Consider the following 18,005-nt stretch of genomic DNA (forward strand, 5'->3'; position numbering starts at 1 on the left):
CACACATTCTTGTACTTGCTGCATACTGAGGACCAGCATTTCCACTTTATAAATCAACACAATTATAAATATCTACTTCATGAATGGCATCTACAAAGAACTACTGGTTGCAGTACCATAAAATGTCTGCAGGTGGAGCCCCAGAGCAAAAAGGGCTGGAAAACTTTTTAGATTTTTTCAAATTTTTGGTCCAAAATTTTACAAAAACATCACACTATACTATGTCGACCAAAGTAAAAAAAAAAAAATTTGACCAAAAATGTTTGGTCCAAAATTTGACAAAAACGTCAAACTATACTATGGCGTCCAAAATTAAAAAAAAAAATTTGACCCAAAGTTTTTGGTCCAAAATTTGACAAAAACTATAAAAATACTATACTATGTCGTCCAAAATGTGAATTGTTTTTGGACAAATTGAGTATAGCATGTTATAGCAACCTAAGGAAGTGATTTCAATGAAAACAAAGTGAGGACCGGCCAAAATGTCCTCACTCCGTAAAAATGACCTCACTTTGTTGGTTAAAAACCCTCACTGGTCCTCAGTATGCCGCAAGTACAAGAACACACACACACACACACACACACACTGACTGTGGACACATATGTACAGCCAGATCATTTTGTTCTCACCAACAGAATTACAGGGACATGAGATCTGTTGTCGTCAAGTCGTCTGGGTATTGATTCAAGAATTTCAATACGGTATCAATGTCTGAACTCTGAAACCAATACCACACGTACGAGGTGCCGTTTGTAAAGTGGCTCAAGCTGAAAATAATATCAACATTTTGTCACATTTAGCTTCAAACAATGTTTAAAAATGTGTTGTTGTTGTTGTGTTTACACCAATATTTGTTAACTCACACATATATTGTTAAATTTAAATATTACATTCAAATCTAAATGTTAAATCTAAATATTAAATGTTGAATATTACATTTAAATATAAATGTTGAATATAAATGTTGCTGGGTGAAACCAAATATTTAGCTAATATGCAAATTCACAGTCTGTAACCAGAAGTACCAAAATAAAAGCTATAGATAGATAGATAGATAGATAGATAGATAGATAGATAGATAGATAGATAGATAGATAGATAGATAGATAGATAGATAGATAGATAGATAGATAGATAGATAGATAGATAGATAGATAGATAGATAGATAGATAGATAGATAGATAGATAGATCTACTAACATACATTAACTTGTTTTATGGTCAAAAAAAACCTCCTAGTTGCTGTAAACGAGCCGATCTCTAAATCTCTCCTCACTGAAGCTCTCGTCAGTCGCGCTGTTTCAGACTGAAATCTCACCCCCAGAAGACAGAACTATGTTGTGATTGGCCAGCCAACGAGCGCTTTCCCAACTGTCTCGTGATTGGCCAGGTACCTGGAAGTGACATAATCAGCACACCCACTCTCAGAATCGCAGCTCCCCCCTCTGGAACGGTGGATGCACTGCTCCTCATTATCAAAACATTGTTTTAACAATGTTTAAAAATAGCTTCTTCACGACTCCCCGCCTCAGACTTTTATGACTTTGACCCAGAGTCAGAAGACACTGTCGCTCGTGAAACACCTCCACAACGGACGTTATTCTTCTTCTGCTGTTCAATGTACGCAAACGGATGTGCCCGGACTAGTGCAGGACTAATGCTGTTCAGGAGACGGGATCCTAACGATTCCAGGCTTTTTTCAGACCGCTTGCAAAGCCAGAGATTACAATAAAACCCAGCGTTCTCAGCAGCGGCTGAACTGTTTGTTTCGAAACTTTAGGGCTTCATAAACGAGGTAATGGTGCAGATACAAACAAAAAAAAACAGCGTTAAGTGGAACTTCCGGTCTATGGGAGCTTTAACAAAAAAAATCATTGCCCACTAAGGGAAACATTCTTTAGTTTTTGCTGGCGCAGTTGTCTTCTCGTAGCCAAACAACTTCCTGCTCTCGTATTTTTTTTTGTATCAACTGTTTCATTAAATGTGTTTTGTCACTTGAGACCTTCACAACATACCTTCCTTCATAAAAAAAGAACACAACACAACACAGACGCACACAGTCCCTGCCTTCCTCTTCTTCTTTCCACAATGAGCTCCGTCTCTGGTCGTAATTTTGTGCACGCCTCGAGACAGCTAATTACAAGCACTGTTAGATCTTGGTCAAACTTGCTGCATGCATATTGGCTCATTGACGCTGATGAGATGAACTCTTAAGTATTTTAAATATTTCAATATTCTATACCACAAAAGTATTATAAAGTTCAAGCCCCAGCTTCACAGGAGACTGATCCTGGAGCTGTGAACAACCACACTGTCCGCTTATGATCAGATCTCTCAGGACGGATGTTAATACCAGGTCTGAATTGGCCCATAGTTGTGTTTCACAGTGGGTCAAGTTACATGAACTGTGAAACCACAAACAGTTGTTTTTGGACTCTTTCGTGATATTTTTTTGTACAGAGCGAATAAACGAGATATAACATCTTAACGAGTGAGCTTTAGGGGTACTTTGGGCTGATTATGTTACATTTAAACGGCACAGAGTTATGTTTCCCTCAGCTCTGAGTCTTTAAGTCGAGCCGAGCTAATTGCCTTCCAGCTTGAGCTCCATACTTCATGCACAAATATTAGAGCGGTATCGATCCTCCTCTCTAACTCTCAGGGAAAGCGAAGCTATCAAAGCTGGCAAAATGTCAAACGCCTATCTGGGGGTTTTCTTACTGGTTATAGAGGCTATATTATGTGCAGCGTGTGGTGTGTTTTACCTGAACTTCCCGTGCATGGTAGGCGATGATGAGGCCCAGCAGTATGACTGTGGACAGGCTGATCAGACACTTCAGGGCCAGAGAATACATGGAACTCTGTAGAGAGAAAGAAAACATGATAAACATGACTAAAAGAAAACAATACATCATTCAGTTTAACAGTCAGAATACAGTAATAACAGACATTATAAGTGATTTAACTCACAGATGTCACATCGTGCCCATGTCACTCAGCAGCGAGAACGGCATGTGCACCTCATACCCTAGTAGAACGGTAGTATTCTCTCCGTCAATATCTTTCTGCAGTCAAGCTTTAAATCCACTACTTGTCTGGTTTCATAGGGTTTATAATCAATGCACTGGGGAACTTCCGATCAATACAACTCATAGCACTTCAGTGGCTTCTTTAACCCCCTCACCTCACACACAGCGACACGTTATCATACGTGTGCACACACACATCACACACATCACACATTTACATTTACACCACTGCATATCAATTAAAATTTAACTGAAAATAAAAATGGGGAAAAAGTTGTTTCTATAAAGATTATTACAATACAGGAGACAACAGTTTTTTTTTGTCAGCCACTTTACTGCACTGATTTTGTGACAAAGACATCTTAAAGGAGTTTCTTTTGTTCATATAGTGAAAAAACAGTGTTTATTGAGGTTAGACCAATACTGCCTTTATTTGACATTTGATTTGATCAAATTCCACTATATTTGAGTGTTAATATATGGTTTTGAAAGCACTCCCGACCTATCAAGTAACATGTTAGTAAGCAGCAGTTAATCTTCAAAACCATAAAAAAAAAAAAAAAAAACTAGCTGCATTCTGTGTGCAATAGTTTCTGAAGCAACACTGATTCATTTGTCTACATCAGCTCAAGGACTTTGTTCTGAATAGCAGAAAAAAGGAAATATTCAGCTAGAATCACCAGCTCACAGTTGTACGTCTCCAACAACCTGTCAAGTCGGAGGAAATATGGTCACAGTTTCTTGCTCTGTTCCTTTTTGAAGAACATTATAATGACACGGTCAAGCTGATCTTTTCTTATCGTAATTAGTGATTCGTTTGTTGACAAATGCCCCAAATGCGTGTGTAATGTGGTTTTTTTTTTAAACGTCAGAATGACCTTAATGACTTCTCATGGATTTTGTGTCAGATGTCAAGGACTTTGTGACACCTTTGCATTTTCTCTCCTAATATATCACGTACACAGGAGCCCAAGGTGACAGTGACCTTGACCTTCGGGCCACAACATAACTAGTACGTCCTTGAGTCCAAGATTTGCACCACGTTTGATGCCATTCCTTCAACGTGTGTCCGTCATACTGTGCTTATGAGACAGGAGTGGATTTTTACAAACAGATGGACAAACAGTAACAACACACTGCCTCCAGAAAGGGTTGTTTGCCGCATGCAGATGTTCTCGCTATCACCGAGGTTGTAAACAAACACGATAGCCCGTTCAAGAGAAGAGTTGAGCTACTTTAAAGCTACTGGTTTATTTTTACACTCAAGCTGTTTCAGTTCCAGGCATACCGAACACACACACTGATGCACCAGCTACGTTGAGTGACGTTAGACAACAAAGCTCCGTGTGAAAAGCCGCAGTAGCAGCCAACGTGATGGATGACACAGACGGTGTTGCTTGGTCCAATGGGATGTAAAAGTTTCACTTTAACAAACTGGAAGCTAGAGCTGCAACTAACGATTATTTTCGTAATCGATTAATCTGTCGATTATTTTCTCGATTAATCGATGAATCGTTTGGTCCATAAAATGTCAGAAAATGTTAAAAAACGTTGATCAGTGTTCATAAAACCTGGAAATGACGATGTTCTTGAATGTCTTGTTTTGTCCACAAACCAAAATTATTCAGTTTTAATGATCTCTTTGTTATGTGGAGCAAATAAACCAAGAAAATATTCACATTTAAGAAGCTAAAACAATCAGAAATCTTGTTTAAATCATGAAAAAAGCTTCAAAACGATTATCAATTATCAAAATTGTTGACGATTAATTTAGTATTCGATTAATAATCGATTCATCGATTCATCGTTTCAGCTCTACTGGAAGCTTAGACACGAGCAAGGAATGTGCATTATCGCCGAAGCATTTCAAGTCTCCGGTATCACCTCAATGCTAAACGTGTAGCAGCAAGCACAGACTCCAGAGCTAACCTTAACGGTTACGGAGGACGAGCACACAGTGTCGCCAACGCACACTTTGGCCAGATGACGCGTTTCAGAGCCAAGATGAGTAAGTCCATGTCTGACAAATTAACAAACGCACTGGCGAAATGTATCTCAGTAGACTGTAGACCACTGTCGGTGGTAGCAGATGACACACAAACATGTTTTCCAGACAAAAACTAAACTAATCAACGTGATTTTGTTGTGAAACGTATGTCTACGTCTATGCAGTTAGTCACCAATCGAACAAAATCTGTTTAAATTGAGAAATGTTGCTTCCTGTGTCAAATATTGATATGCGATTAACTGCGATTAATTAATTAAAAAGGACCCTAATTAATTAGATTGATTTCCCACCACTAGTTCATACACCAGCAGCAGAGGGGTGGGTCACCTCCTCCTGTCTTGATGTACAACAAATCACTTCCTTTGATTTTAATCAGCATTGTGTGAACTAATTTGACTGTGCCGTACATCCGTATCAGTGACCAGTTTGCTGGTCTTTGAAGCTGGCGAAAGCTCATTTCAGGCCCAGTTATTTATACATCAATTCTGCAAATGAACAACTAGAACAAGGAAAACGCGACAATTATGGAAAACTGGAAATGCTATAATAGTGTTTTTCTATGTCGCCAAGCAAATAACACACGACCAAAGGCTCCACTGTTGTGTTTGTGTTGGTTTCTGCAACACTGTCGACTCAGAGAGAAGCTGAGCTTCCCTGGAAGTAATGATTTTGCCACATTTCCCCAATCGCCGCAGCGAAAAAACCTATTCTGTGTCGTCCCATAGAGAACAGTTAGAGCTTAGCTTCTAGTGGTTTTAATCGGAGGCTGCTACGGGAATATGAAAATCAAGTGTAGTATTGAAACCGAAAACACAACTCAGTGCATATTTGACGACATTTTGGAGGAAGCTGAGCTTCCCTTGCTGACTTCATCACCGCTGATTCATATTTAAAACTCATGCACGACACTTTTTTAACCACTGCCGCATCTCAAATGAGATAATTCAGTAAAGACGCTGTTAAGCATTTATCACCAAAAAACTGTCAACTGTGTTTCTGTCATGACACTACTACAGTACGAAGAACAGTGCCGTGCAATTTGCGCTGCATTTTAAGAATCATGAATTTAAATTGCAAACCGCCTCCTGGAAAAATGGAGAGTGTTAGTTTGTGTTTCCCAGAGATGCTTCATGGCCTTAAAGGTGCATTATGTAATAAATCTAAAGCAACTGGCCATAAAATCCTCCTAATATGTCACAGAGACTCAGGAATAATGTTCATATAACAAACGGAACTCACCAACAACAACAGTACAGACAAAATATTAGCATTAAATTATTTTTTTTGCAGACTGCAAATCATGTTTATGTTTTGAAATCATGTTTTGGCATGTGGCGCCTCCTACCGCCGTCTACCAATCATTGCAGTCAGTAGAGTCTCAGCTGCCGAGCAACCACGGGTTGCCAGTTACGTCAGAAAACGTGACCTAAAAGACCTCGGTATTTCGAATTTGAACGTAGTGACCGTTTTTGGCCACATTCTTACATATGGCGCCTTTAACGTTGTTAATTCAACGCCACACAAACATGCAGTCTAGTTCTTTACTCCTCACGGGTGCGTTCCTCTGTGGTCGTCTTCTCATAATCATCAATGAGTGATTGTGTAGCGTAGATGCCCTTTTCCACCTTTTATATATCACATACACATGCACAAACACATAAGAGTCACATAAAGGAGAACATTCAGTGAGTGTTGTTCATTTGTTGCTTCCATCAGTGCGATTATGGACCGCTGCACACCACTCTAAAATACCATCTCGCTATGACGAGCTAGATTTCCACTGATTTCCTCCATCATTGCACCCAAACCACTCAAACTGTCCCCGAGTCTGTATTAGCTTGTGCTCTTTTTTTTTTTTTTTTTTTTTTTTTCCTCCAGCCTGTCTCTCCTCTGCTAACATCTCATTTGTAGTCACTGGAGCAAACTCGGTGCAATGGAAGCCAACATTGTTTTGCTAATGAGAGAAATGTAGAGTTGGGTTTTTAGAAGCAAATCTGTTTAAATATACTGTCACTCCGGAGAGCTGAAATGAGATTTGCTGCCGAGTTTCCTTCCTCTGCCTCTCACCTCTCTCACTGCGTCGTTTACCTCCAACCGTCTGTTGGATGTGTTTTTTAGTTCTGCCCATCTCATTGTCAAGAGCATTTTGTTTCTGCCTGTTTCCACTTCACTTACTCTATCTTTATAGGAAATGCCTCGACTGTGACAGTCATGTGTGTGTGTGTGTGTGTGTGTACTGTTTATTTCAGATTTTATAGCTTTCCATCAGTGACAGTTGTTGCCTGAAGCACTGCGTTTTGGCGGTTATAAGTCTGTTTGTTACGTCAGTACACATGTCCATCCAACATTCAGGAACATTTTGGGAGGAAATTTTCTCAAATTTGTAACAAAGACTAAAAGGCAAACTGGTTGTTATTTGCTCGCAGTCGCCTGTCCCTGCCATAGACGCTCAGTTTTGCACGTATGTCGCCTGTATTATGTGTGTGTGCAAGTGTGTGTATGTTTGCATTTGCCAGTTTATTTTTGTCCAGCTGTATTTATCAAAGGCTCGGTGGAGAGAATACAGCATTTATTTTGGTTTTTTTTACGTTGTTGTTCTATCAATTAGCGTGCACGCACGTAGCTGAGGGCTTCCCCCGTCTGTCCCCGCGTCACCCTGATTGTCGCAAATGCAAATACACTAACGCTAACCAAACAGAGGCGCAGTTTGTGAACAGGCAAGGCAGGCAACTGCTTTGGGCCCCGAGCAGATAGGGGGCCCCCCGACACTCGGAGCCTGAGGGTTGTTTTTTACTGAAATGTGCAGTGACCAGCCGCCTCCCCGTCCCCCCTTAAAAAACAATGGGCGATTTGCAATGACATCTCAGTAGGAAACCTCCCTAAAGGGGCCCCACCTCACTTTAACCTGTGTGACGTTATCGTTCTGCAAGTTGGAAAATGAAGAGGATTATTTACAGTGTAATGCATATCTTTTTTTAAAAGCTATTTACAGTATTGTATTGTTCTTTACATTTATATTTTCACATACTTTTTTAATTACAAGGTTTTTCCATGTTATTTCATCCATTTTGAAAAAATAATTATTTTGAAATCATACATTTTTTCGTTGGTGTCAGATTATTTGTAACACAATGGTGATGAACACTGGTTGGAAGGAAGGGCCCCCTGGGAATTTTTGCCTAGGGCCCCTTCAGACTCTAGAATCGCCTCTGCTAACCAACACGTTACCCACGTAGTTCTAAGTTGCTCCCAATATGTGTAATAAACATAAATGTGTGTGTGTGCGTGTACGTGTACGTGTGTGTGTGTCCACGCACAGACTGTGTGGTAATAGGTTAGCCTTGGGGTCTGTCCATGTCAGAGCAATGCCTTTTTGCAATCAGTCTCCAGGGAAACAGGCAATAGACAGAAGAGCGATGTCACCTTACTAGGATAATTACACACTCGCACACACACACACACACTCACACACACACCCACACACACGCTGCACCACATTATTATGGCCCTATACACTCAATTAAATCCAGACAAAGGGGGTTATGAACACACACACACACACAAACACACACAATACCAGGTGCATCCACAAGTACTTATATGACAGAGCTCAACACATACGTACAAACACTCCAAAGGTGTGTGTATACACAGAGGAGACGCCCACACACTCAGTGACGTCAATTGTTACCAATGGATGATGCAAGTTTTGTGTACCAACGCCCCTCACACCTGCTCACAGGGGGGAGTCTAGCCGCGTTACCCTGAAACAATCGATCATATTTGCATTAGCGCAAGCGCCGTGATGGCTGACGGCTGCTTTCGAGAACACGGTGGCAGTTAGCGAATTCAATTCCCCGGATGATAGTCATGTCTGCTCTGATAAATAAAGCGCGAATGTGTCCGCTGTAAGTGGAAAGGTCCAGAAAGGTCTCAGAGTAAAATGTCTGCGGGAAAATGTCACAGGCGGAGGACGAGGGTGGGAGAGGAGACGTGGAGGTAGCAGTGGGGGGGAATGTGGGAGATGACTTATGCCCGGCTGAGATGGCAATGGCCCCTTTGTGGAAGCGGTCATGTATTTAAAGTTTCACACTCCTTACAGGCAGAATGAAGGAAGGAAGGAAGGAATGAAGCTACTAGAACATGGGCATCCCTTTCTATCTTCAACAAGCTCTTGGAGACCCAACTTTTCAAAGAGCATCTTGTGTTCTAGCACTAACCCTAACCCTCTGCACAATCTTCTTCTGCATCCACTTCTGCACCCTCACCCTCTGTCAGTCCACTGGATCTCTTTCCAAGACTTAGGGCCAATTCCAATTCCTATCTTAACCCTCAAGCTCAACCCTTAATCTTAACTGGCCCTCAAAACCAAGTGTTGAGGGTTATTTTGTCACTTAGAAATGGGACACCCCTTAAATGCAGATACGTTTTCAGACTGTAGGGGGCAGAATAACGCGAAAGCTGCGTCCAGTCTGTCGACTCCAAAAAAGAAGAAGAAGAAGAAGACATTTACGTCAGGATTATTTATTACGATCCGTTTGTCAGTCAAGTTATTAGGTTGTCGGTTAGTTATAAGATGATACTCATACAAATACCACAACCATGTGTTACGCAACAATGACGTCAGTAATCCATAATATGGGCCTAAACTAAGATAATACAATGGTTTTCATCATTTTTATATCTCTATTAACAAAGAAAATACTTAATTTGTAGCGTACACGCAATGCATTCTGGGTAGCCCTTGCTCCCAAGGGTGGTCTTGGAAAATCTCAATATTGAGGGCGATACAGCCCTTAAACTTGCCCCATAACTTAATTTTTCTGAGAATCGGGACAGCACTTGCACTAGAGGGAGCGCACATTTTTGAGATTGAGGGTTAAGCAAGGAAGTGGAATTCACCCTTATTCTATGTAGCTTATTCCTCTTTTGTAAGTCGCTTGAGATAAAAGCGTCTGCTAAATGTTTAAATGTAAATGTAAGCAAGGAAGCAGCGTACAAAGGGTGGGTACATACTCTTACATGACACATAAAAGCCTCATCTCTATGCTGAGGTGTCAAACGTGTCTATTGAGAGTGTGACGGGTGACGTTGACAACAGCTGTGCATTCCCTCAGCATAGTCATGTTCCTTCGTGGTTTCAAGTGGGTCTTTGTGAAATGATCTATTGACGCGGCAGAGACAGGCCACATTCTAAGGTCCCAGGAGTCCCGCGGCCTCAGTTATTCTCAGATAGAGATACGTGTCAAACAGGGACCCTTTCCCCTTTAACCTGTTCCTAATAAAATCAATAATAGAAGCTCATATAAGTGTTTTTTTTTTTTACCGTTTGAAGTGTCAAGGTCCTGCGTCTGTGTGGCAGGGAACGGGTGACGGCGGTCTTTAAAAGCGGCCACAGAACATGTCGCCATTAAAATGCCGTAGTATCGCTGTAGTTTCTTACAGACTATGAACTTAAAGCCGCATGCTGTTTCACTTTTGTGTGGGATGGGGGGGTTTTTTTTGTGTGTGTGTGAGAAAACACAAATCTGTCCTTTGGCAAAAATTGAATTATTTCACGTTCATAAATGATTTTACCATGCAGAATGTTCTTCGTGTCATCTATCTACGTGTGGCTGAACACCATTTAGAAGAACGTCAATGTGCTGCCTACAGACTGCTGAATACCACATGCAGTACAGTGTTTTATCTGATCTCAGATCTTGGTTTGTCTTCAACCAAGTTGGACTGTGATATCAACTGAACACAGAGGTTATAAATACAACGAATAGGCCGTATGAGCTGAAGGTCCAGTATGAGCTGTCAACAGGGTGTGAAGGCTGTTTCTGCAAATGAATATACATATGCTTACTCACTAAAATCCACAGTCACGAAGGCTCTGCCCTCCTCTGTTTACATCTGCTCTTTATCCCTGTTACCACAGACACACACTCACACACACACCACACATCCCATCCCACTTAGTTCCATTCTCTATTTTTGGCAGCCACACAGCAGCTGGACACTGTAGGCAGTAAACAGTGACACCGTCCCATGAAGCGGTCGAATAATAATACACGTTCCACGACGATCATGTCGTCTCCCCCACAAGCTCTCAGTTCCCCTCTCAAGGATGGTCTGTCGATATACAGCACGCAATACGGCACCTCGGAACGTCGGCATCCGTTTTCAATACGCGCGATTGTACGACACGAGTCTGTGGGGGGTGGAGAGTGCACGTGTGGACGAGTGATTATCAATAATCAATCGAGAAGCAAAGATCATTCAAGCCCCCCCCCCCCACCCCCACCACCTTAGACAGGTTTGCACGATCCTCCCATCCATCTCGTTTCCCGATCTCCTTTTTCATCCTCATGATCTCTGACCGTTTTTCCACAACGACCAGCGGGCTTCCATCCACCTCAATTATCTAAGTGAGGGCTTGAGCCGTTTAATAGGACGCCAGTATCTGTTGGAGTCAAACCAAATCCGCAACCATAAAAAAAAAAAAAAAGGGACAAAATATATAACTTGGCACTCAGTATTTAAAAATTAATTTTGATTGGGCTTTGCTGAAGCACACACCTAACTCTATTTCAACCTCTCTGCGACTGTAGGATCTAAAGATATTTTAAAAACTCTGACCTCTGACACGTGTTAACGAGATGTTCTTAATGAACACACATTAATCAATATAATCACCAAACACAGTAGTTGCTCTGCTCTCACATGTCCGTCAATTCTTATTGACCAGGATGGTCTTGGTTGTGGGTTAATAACCTATGACAGACTTTTCATTATCGCATTTCCTTTTTTTTTTTTTTTTTTTCTCTTCCTCTCATCTCCTTCTGCAGCGTTTCATTTCTCGCACAGCCGCTTTTGCTCTTCCGATCACACTCCCCCAGTTTGACGCCTACTGGAACAGCAGAGGAGCAGAGGGAGCGAGAAAGTGAGGGGGAAAATGAAAGATATAGATGAAAAAGACAGAAGGCGTGGAGTTGAATTGGAAAAGAGACAGACGGAGAGAGAGAGAGAGAGAGAGAGAGAGAGAGAGAGAGAGAGAGAGAGAGAGAGAGAGAGAGAGAGAGAGAGAGAGAGAGAGAGAGAGAGAGTTGGCCATTTTCTACAGGAAGGAGAATAGGTCAACAAAAAGGGAAGGAGAGAAACATTCAATCCATGAACTGTCATGAATAAAAATAAAGACTGCCTCTAAAAACTGTGATTTTCTTAAAGTAATAAACAATCAAGATACAGCAATCAAAGCAATAACAGAGAAAGCAACCGGAGTCAACAAATCTGACTGAAAGAGAAACAGGGAGGAGGGAGATGCAGATGAGAGACACACCCATGCTGACCTATTCTAATGGACCACCTGCACTTTCTGTCATTACAAAAACAAAACCCTCATCCTCTTTCACAGGATTAGTGATCATTATATGACACGGCAGCAGCTGTGGAACTCATGCGTTCAACCTTTATCAGCCAAAGAAAATCAAATCTGCGATCTGTCAGAGCGAAAGTAAGGAGTGGATCGAGGATCGCCGCACCTTGAGATCGGGAAGGCTGGTACGACAAGATCAGAGGGACTCACACACACACACACACACACACACACAACCAAAATAAACCCACAATAGCAGCCAGGGGCCGATTCAGCTTATTACACTCCCCATTACACAGACAAATGAGATCCTGGCCTCCTGCTGATAACCTGATCCCTGTGTCCTCCACGTTGTTGCATTACATCACCCACACAAGCAGCGACTGTCAGGCCCGGTCATTAGAGCACACAACCCCATCACAACATGGGCACACGGTCGCCGGTCAGACGTGAATTTGGTTATCGAACCAAGAAAAGCCCATTGTGGTTATGTAGCCGGTGACCCATCCACAGCAGGATAAAGGTTGGTTCTGCCTTATCCCGACTGGATCTTACATTTAACCATAATGCAAATGTCTTTGATTTAGACCCTTCGCTGCCTGGTAAAATGCCAAAGTCCTTGATAATGCCATACGCACCCATTTTGTTACACTGCACACAACTGGAATGCTGCTCATTCACTTTGAAACATAAAGGCTTTGAAATGTGGCCATCGTCACATGTTGTTAAACTGCAGCAGATTTAGGGCAACAATTCAGTCGTGACATAACTTTCTTCAAATGTCAGTGATGTCTTAGTGTTGTGAAGTCGCGCCATATTGTCATAATACGTGATTATGTTTCGCATTTGCTGTGATTCTGTTGTGTAAATGTGGTTTTATTACGCTGTTCTCCAGCAGAGATGCTTCCTGCCCAGGGAAAAAGCAGATGTAAATTAGCTAATTGGCTAATTCTGGAGCAGCCAACTAAACTAATAAATACAACAAAGGTTAAATATACATCGATATAATGTTCATGCACTGTGTAAACAAACTCTGAGACAAAACTTGGAATCGCTAGAGGATGTTTTGCCTCAGGAGCAAAACTTATTATTTTACCTATCTGACATTTTATTGTGATGATTATCAATATCAAACGATCTGAAACTTTCTGTTGTAATAACATTGTTGGTAATATCACACAGCCTGAGGCAGATGTCGGAAATACTTTAAACTTTCCAGTATCTATTTGTATTTTTTTTAAATTATGATTGCTATATGACTTGTAACTTGAATTTTTTTTTTTTTTTTTAAAGGTGCCATATGTAAGAATGTGTCCAAAAACAGTTACTACATTCAAATTCAAAATACCGAGGTCTTTTAGGCTTCGTTTTCTGACGTAACTGGCAACCCGTGGTTGCTCGGCAGCTGAGACTCTACTGACTGCAATGATTGGTAGATGGCGGTAGGTGGCGCCACATGCCAAAACATGATTTCAAAACATAAACATGATTTGCAGTCTGCAAAAGATTTTTTTAATGCTAATATTTTGTCTGTACTGTTGTTGTTGGTGAGTTCAGTTTGTTATATGAACATTATTCCTGAGTCTCTGTGACATATTAAATAATTATTGTCATTTTCATTTGAATAACACATTTTAAATTATTACTGTGTGCTATTTGTACAAATCTGAGAGACAAATATGTTTTTTTCAGTCTGTAGAATATGATGTGTATAGGTCAAGACAATTTCATTTTAAATGGCAACATAGCACACATTTTGCTCTGAGTAAAAATTGCTCCTCCTGCGATCGGAAAATTTTAAGGAAGCCTTGTTGCCATTTTGATAAAATGTTGAATTGTTCAGCTTAAAGTCCAGTAGTTTTGACTTTAAGCTGACACAGTGGACATTGTGTTTTCATTACTTTAGCAACTCTTTGCTGTGAAGTCAGGCAGACACAAACTTTTCCGCTAACTTCATTAACATTAGCACCAAGCTTCAGGTTGCCCATTGCCAAGATTAAGGCTGAATTCCAATTCTAACCCTCAATCTCAAAAATGTGCGCTCCCTCTAGTGCAAGTGCTGTCCCGATTCTCAGAAAAATTAAGTTGAGGGGCAAGTTTAAGGGCTGTATCGCCCTCAATATTGAGATTTTCCGAGACCACCCTTGGGAGCAAGGTCTACCCAGAATGCATTGCGTGTTTTCACATAATAAAAAGATGGCGTCGAAAGCAGCGAAGCGAGTGCGATACAAATTAAGTATTTTCTTTGTTAATAGAGATATAAAAATGATGAAAACCATTGTATTATCTTAGTTTAGGCCCATATTATGGATTACTGACGTCATTGCGCACACGCGATCGTTTGCTATGGTTTACTTTTCAATAAGTCGTGGTGTGTGGTAACTGTCAGCTGAATATGTCCGTGGTTGTGGTATTTGTATGAGTATCATCTTATAACTAACTGACAACCTAATAACTTGACTGACAAACGGATCGTAATAAATAATCGTGACGTAAACGTGTTCTTCTTCTTCTTCATTTTTGGAGTCGACGGACTGGACGCAGCTTTCGCGTTATTCTGCCCCCTACAGTCTGAAGACGTATCTGCATTTAAGGGGTGTCCCATTTCTAAGTGACAAAATAACCCTCAACACTTGGTTTTGAGGGCCAGTTAAGATTAAGGGTTGAGCTTGAGGGTTAAGATAGGAATTGGAATTGGCCCCAACACTCTAAAGAATGCGTAGTCTCCACACCCAAGCCATGGTGACCCTGATGACATGAGTGACATGAGACATTGTAGTAGTACCAGAAGACACTCAACTGATTTCCCAGGCTGAGTAGCAATAACTATGTAACTATATAACTAATAACTACTGATAAAGTGATCTTTATAGCCTCATTTCCACCAAACAGTACAGTGCAGTTCAGCTCGCCACGGTTTGGTGCAGTTTGGAGTGCAACACTCTGGTCTAACATGCATTTCCAATGAGTTGTGTGGGCCAGATATGTAAATTTCTAAGCCAATTACGCAATATCCGTCAGCTAGGTGAATAGGATAATGTCGTAGCGCGACAATAAATTCCACAAAGAAGAGGAATTAGAGTAAACAATGGAGGACAGCCATCGTTGCATGTGCTTTCATCTTGGCATGTGGCTGTTTAACACGAGAGCTTTTTAGAGAAAAGGCTACAGGGGAAATTAGTACGGCTTTTCCCTACTGTCTCATGTAAGTGATGATTCTGTGTCGACAAATCAAGCGCATCTAGCTCCAAACTGTAGGAGCTGGATTGCTGTGGACTGCTCATCATTGTGTACCGTACTGAACCAAAATGGGCTGCTTGGTGGAAAACGATGTGTTTTGAGTTGAATCATTGTGCGTCGACGCTATTTCCCGCTCACCTTTGTGTATACGCCCCACGACAGCTCCGTCTCAATCACCATGACAACGATTCCAAACATTCCGAAGATGAGGGCATAGTCACTTAGCCTCTTCCTCTTCTCAAACAACGCCCTCCGATGGCCCAGTTTATAACCAATATTTTGGTTCTTTCGTTTGTGGGCCTTGGACGTGCTGCCCCTGGCGCCGGTGCCTGCAGATCCACTCCCTCCCTGCCTGCTGCTCCTCCCCCCCCCTGACTGTGTCCGCCTGCTCTCCACCAGAGTGTGGTTCTGGTGGTAGATGGACATCTGGTTAGATGTGGAGTCAGTGATGTCATACCCTCCTCTCGGGTACGGCAAGTCTTCCTTGGATGAAATCACAATCTCCGGAGGGCTCTGGATTGGGGGTTGATTGGTGGATGACTGGGACACGGAGTAAGTGGGCGGGGCGTCCCTTGGTCGGTCATGGCCCCCAGTGGCCGTTGCTCCGGCAACAGCTAAAACACCACCACCGCCGCCCTCTTTGGTTTCACTGCTGCTGTCTGATTCTATAAGGTTTCTGCGGGAGGCGCTGAGGCGGCTCAGGGGCTTCATGACGCCACCTGTGTACTTGCAGGAGCTCATGGCAATTTCTGTGAAAGGGTTGCTGTCCCTGCGATGAACCAGAGGGCTGGCCTGTCTGTGCTTGCACCCTCGCTCTCGCTCCCTGTCTCGATCTCTGTCCCTGTCCCGGTCCATGGAGGGCGAGTGGGAGGAGTAAAAAAGGGCGTTGTAGATCGGGGAGTTGTCCCCACTCAGGCTGTGCTGTGAGCCCAAGCAGGAGGACAGCGGGGTGCTGGTGGGGTGCAGGGCGTTGGGGATGGGAGGGGGCAGCGGCTGAACTCCGGAGGACGACATGGGCAACTTGGGGAGCGATGCCGGGGTTAAGCTGGGCGTGGCGGGGGACGGGGTGCTGCCGTTTAGGCGGTCGAGGCTCGAACCTCCCATGTGGTTGGAGTGGTTTGATCCTGGCTGGTTGCCCGTGCCGGAGGGATGGGATATGATGCCCAGGGGAAAGAGGAGGCGCTGCTCCTCATCCTCGCTCCCTCCTAGCAGAGCCAAGCTCAAAGAGGGGGGAGGCTCCATGGTCACAGCTGTGGCCACACACACACCTGTCTACAGAGACACAAGAAGGAGAGAGGAGAAGAAGAAGAGCTGTGAAGACTGATTTTCTGTATTTAAAGCAGGATGTAACACACACACACACACACACACACAGAGAGAGGGAGAAAGAGAGAGGGGAGCAGTGTTGTGACGGACGATGGTTAGTCAAAACAATTACGGGGGAAACTGAAGATGTCTGATAAAGAAGGGCAGAAGACTAAAGAAAAGTGGCCATAATTGGGGAATATGATATTCTTTGAGTCACATTTGAGTCAGCTGTCCAGTCAGCGTCTCTATCTCACTGTGTGTGTGTGTGTGTGTGTCCAGTGTCCTCCTCTCATATGGCACAATGCTTCCAGCAATCCATGTCATAAAATGTCCTCTGTGTTACATTGTTAGTCTGGTGAACGGTGCAAATCATCTGGCTTTGCAATGTGGAAATGAGCTCAGGCTCAGGCTGAGAGACTAAAGGACAATGGTTTCCACATCAGTCCATTCTGATAGCAACGCACGCAACTGTGACTGGAGTTAACCATAAGCTGTCTGCGTTTGATTGATCCAAAACAATAACCTACTTTCAGTGTGATATAACCAGACACCTCCACGCCCCTCCTCCCTGTCTGTTTCTCTACCTACCTCCTCCTACCTCTTCTCCCTCAGTCCCTGTCCTCCAGGTTAGTTGTGTGTTGAATCACTGGCTGGATGAAAAATAGACCGCCACACTTTTTCTTTTTCATGTTGTCACGGCCATCCCATCATCCGATCGCTTTCCTTTCATGTGGCTCCTCCACAGGTCCCCTCTCGCTTCTTGTGTCTCTCGGGGGGAATTGCGCGTCGCTCCTCGCAAGATTGTTGCCTCCGCGTCGTCTGCTTCTCTGGGTGCGAGAGAGAGATCAGTTTGTTTGTGTCATCTCTAATCTGTGGACCGTGCCCATCTCGAGAGTGTCAGTGGCGATCGACGCGAGACGGAGAGCGGGAATAATAATCCATGGTGACTGGATTAAATCGGTCAACCTGTGGCTGCCCGTCAAAAACGTGCAGGAGCATCAACCCCGGAGGGGAAATAAAAAAAAAAATGCATAACAAACAAACAAAAATAAATAAATG

At 42.7% G+C, this 18,005-nt stretch overlaps 1 protein-coding gene across 1 annotated transcript in view; it reads right to left on the minus strand.

Annotated features, from left to right (window-relative positions):
• Nucleotides 1-16,880, minus strand: part of kcnn3 (potassium intermediate/small conductance calcium-activated channel, subfamily N, member 3) — a gene marked incomplete at both ends in the record, with an annotated part of 63,684 nt that extends 46,804 nt beyond the window's left edge. The window contains 2 exons of the mRNA XM_083910643.1: nt 2,767-2,862; nt 15,777-16,880. Coding sequence (XP_083766769.1) covers nt 2,767-2,862; nt 15,777-16,880 — 1,200 coding nt within the window. The remainder of the gene's footprint in view (nt 1-2,766; nt 2,863-15,776) is intronic.
• Nucleotides 16,881-18,005: the final 1,125 nt, after the last annotated feature.

The sequence above is a fragment of the Microchirus variegatus genome (assembly GCF_963457635.1).
Source record: "Microchirus variegatus genome assembly, chromosome: 1".
Lineage (NCBI taxonomy): Eukaryota > Metazoa > Chordata > Actinopteri > Pleuronectiformes > Soleidae > Microchirus > Microchirus variegatus.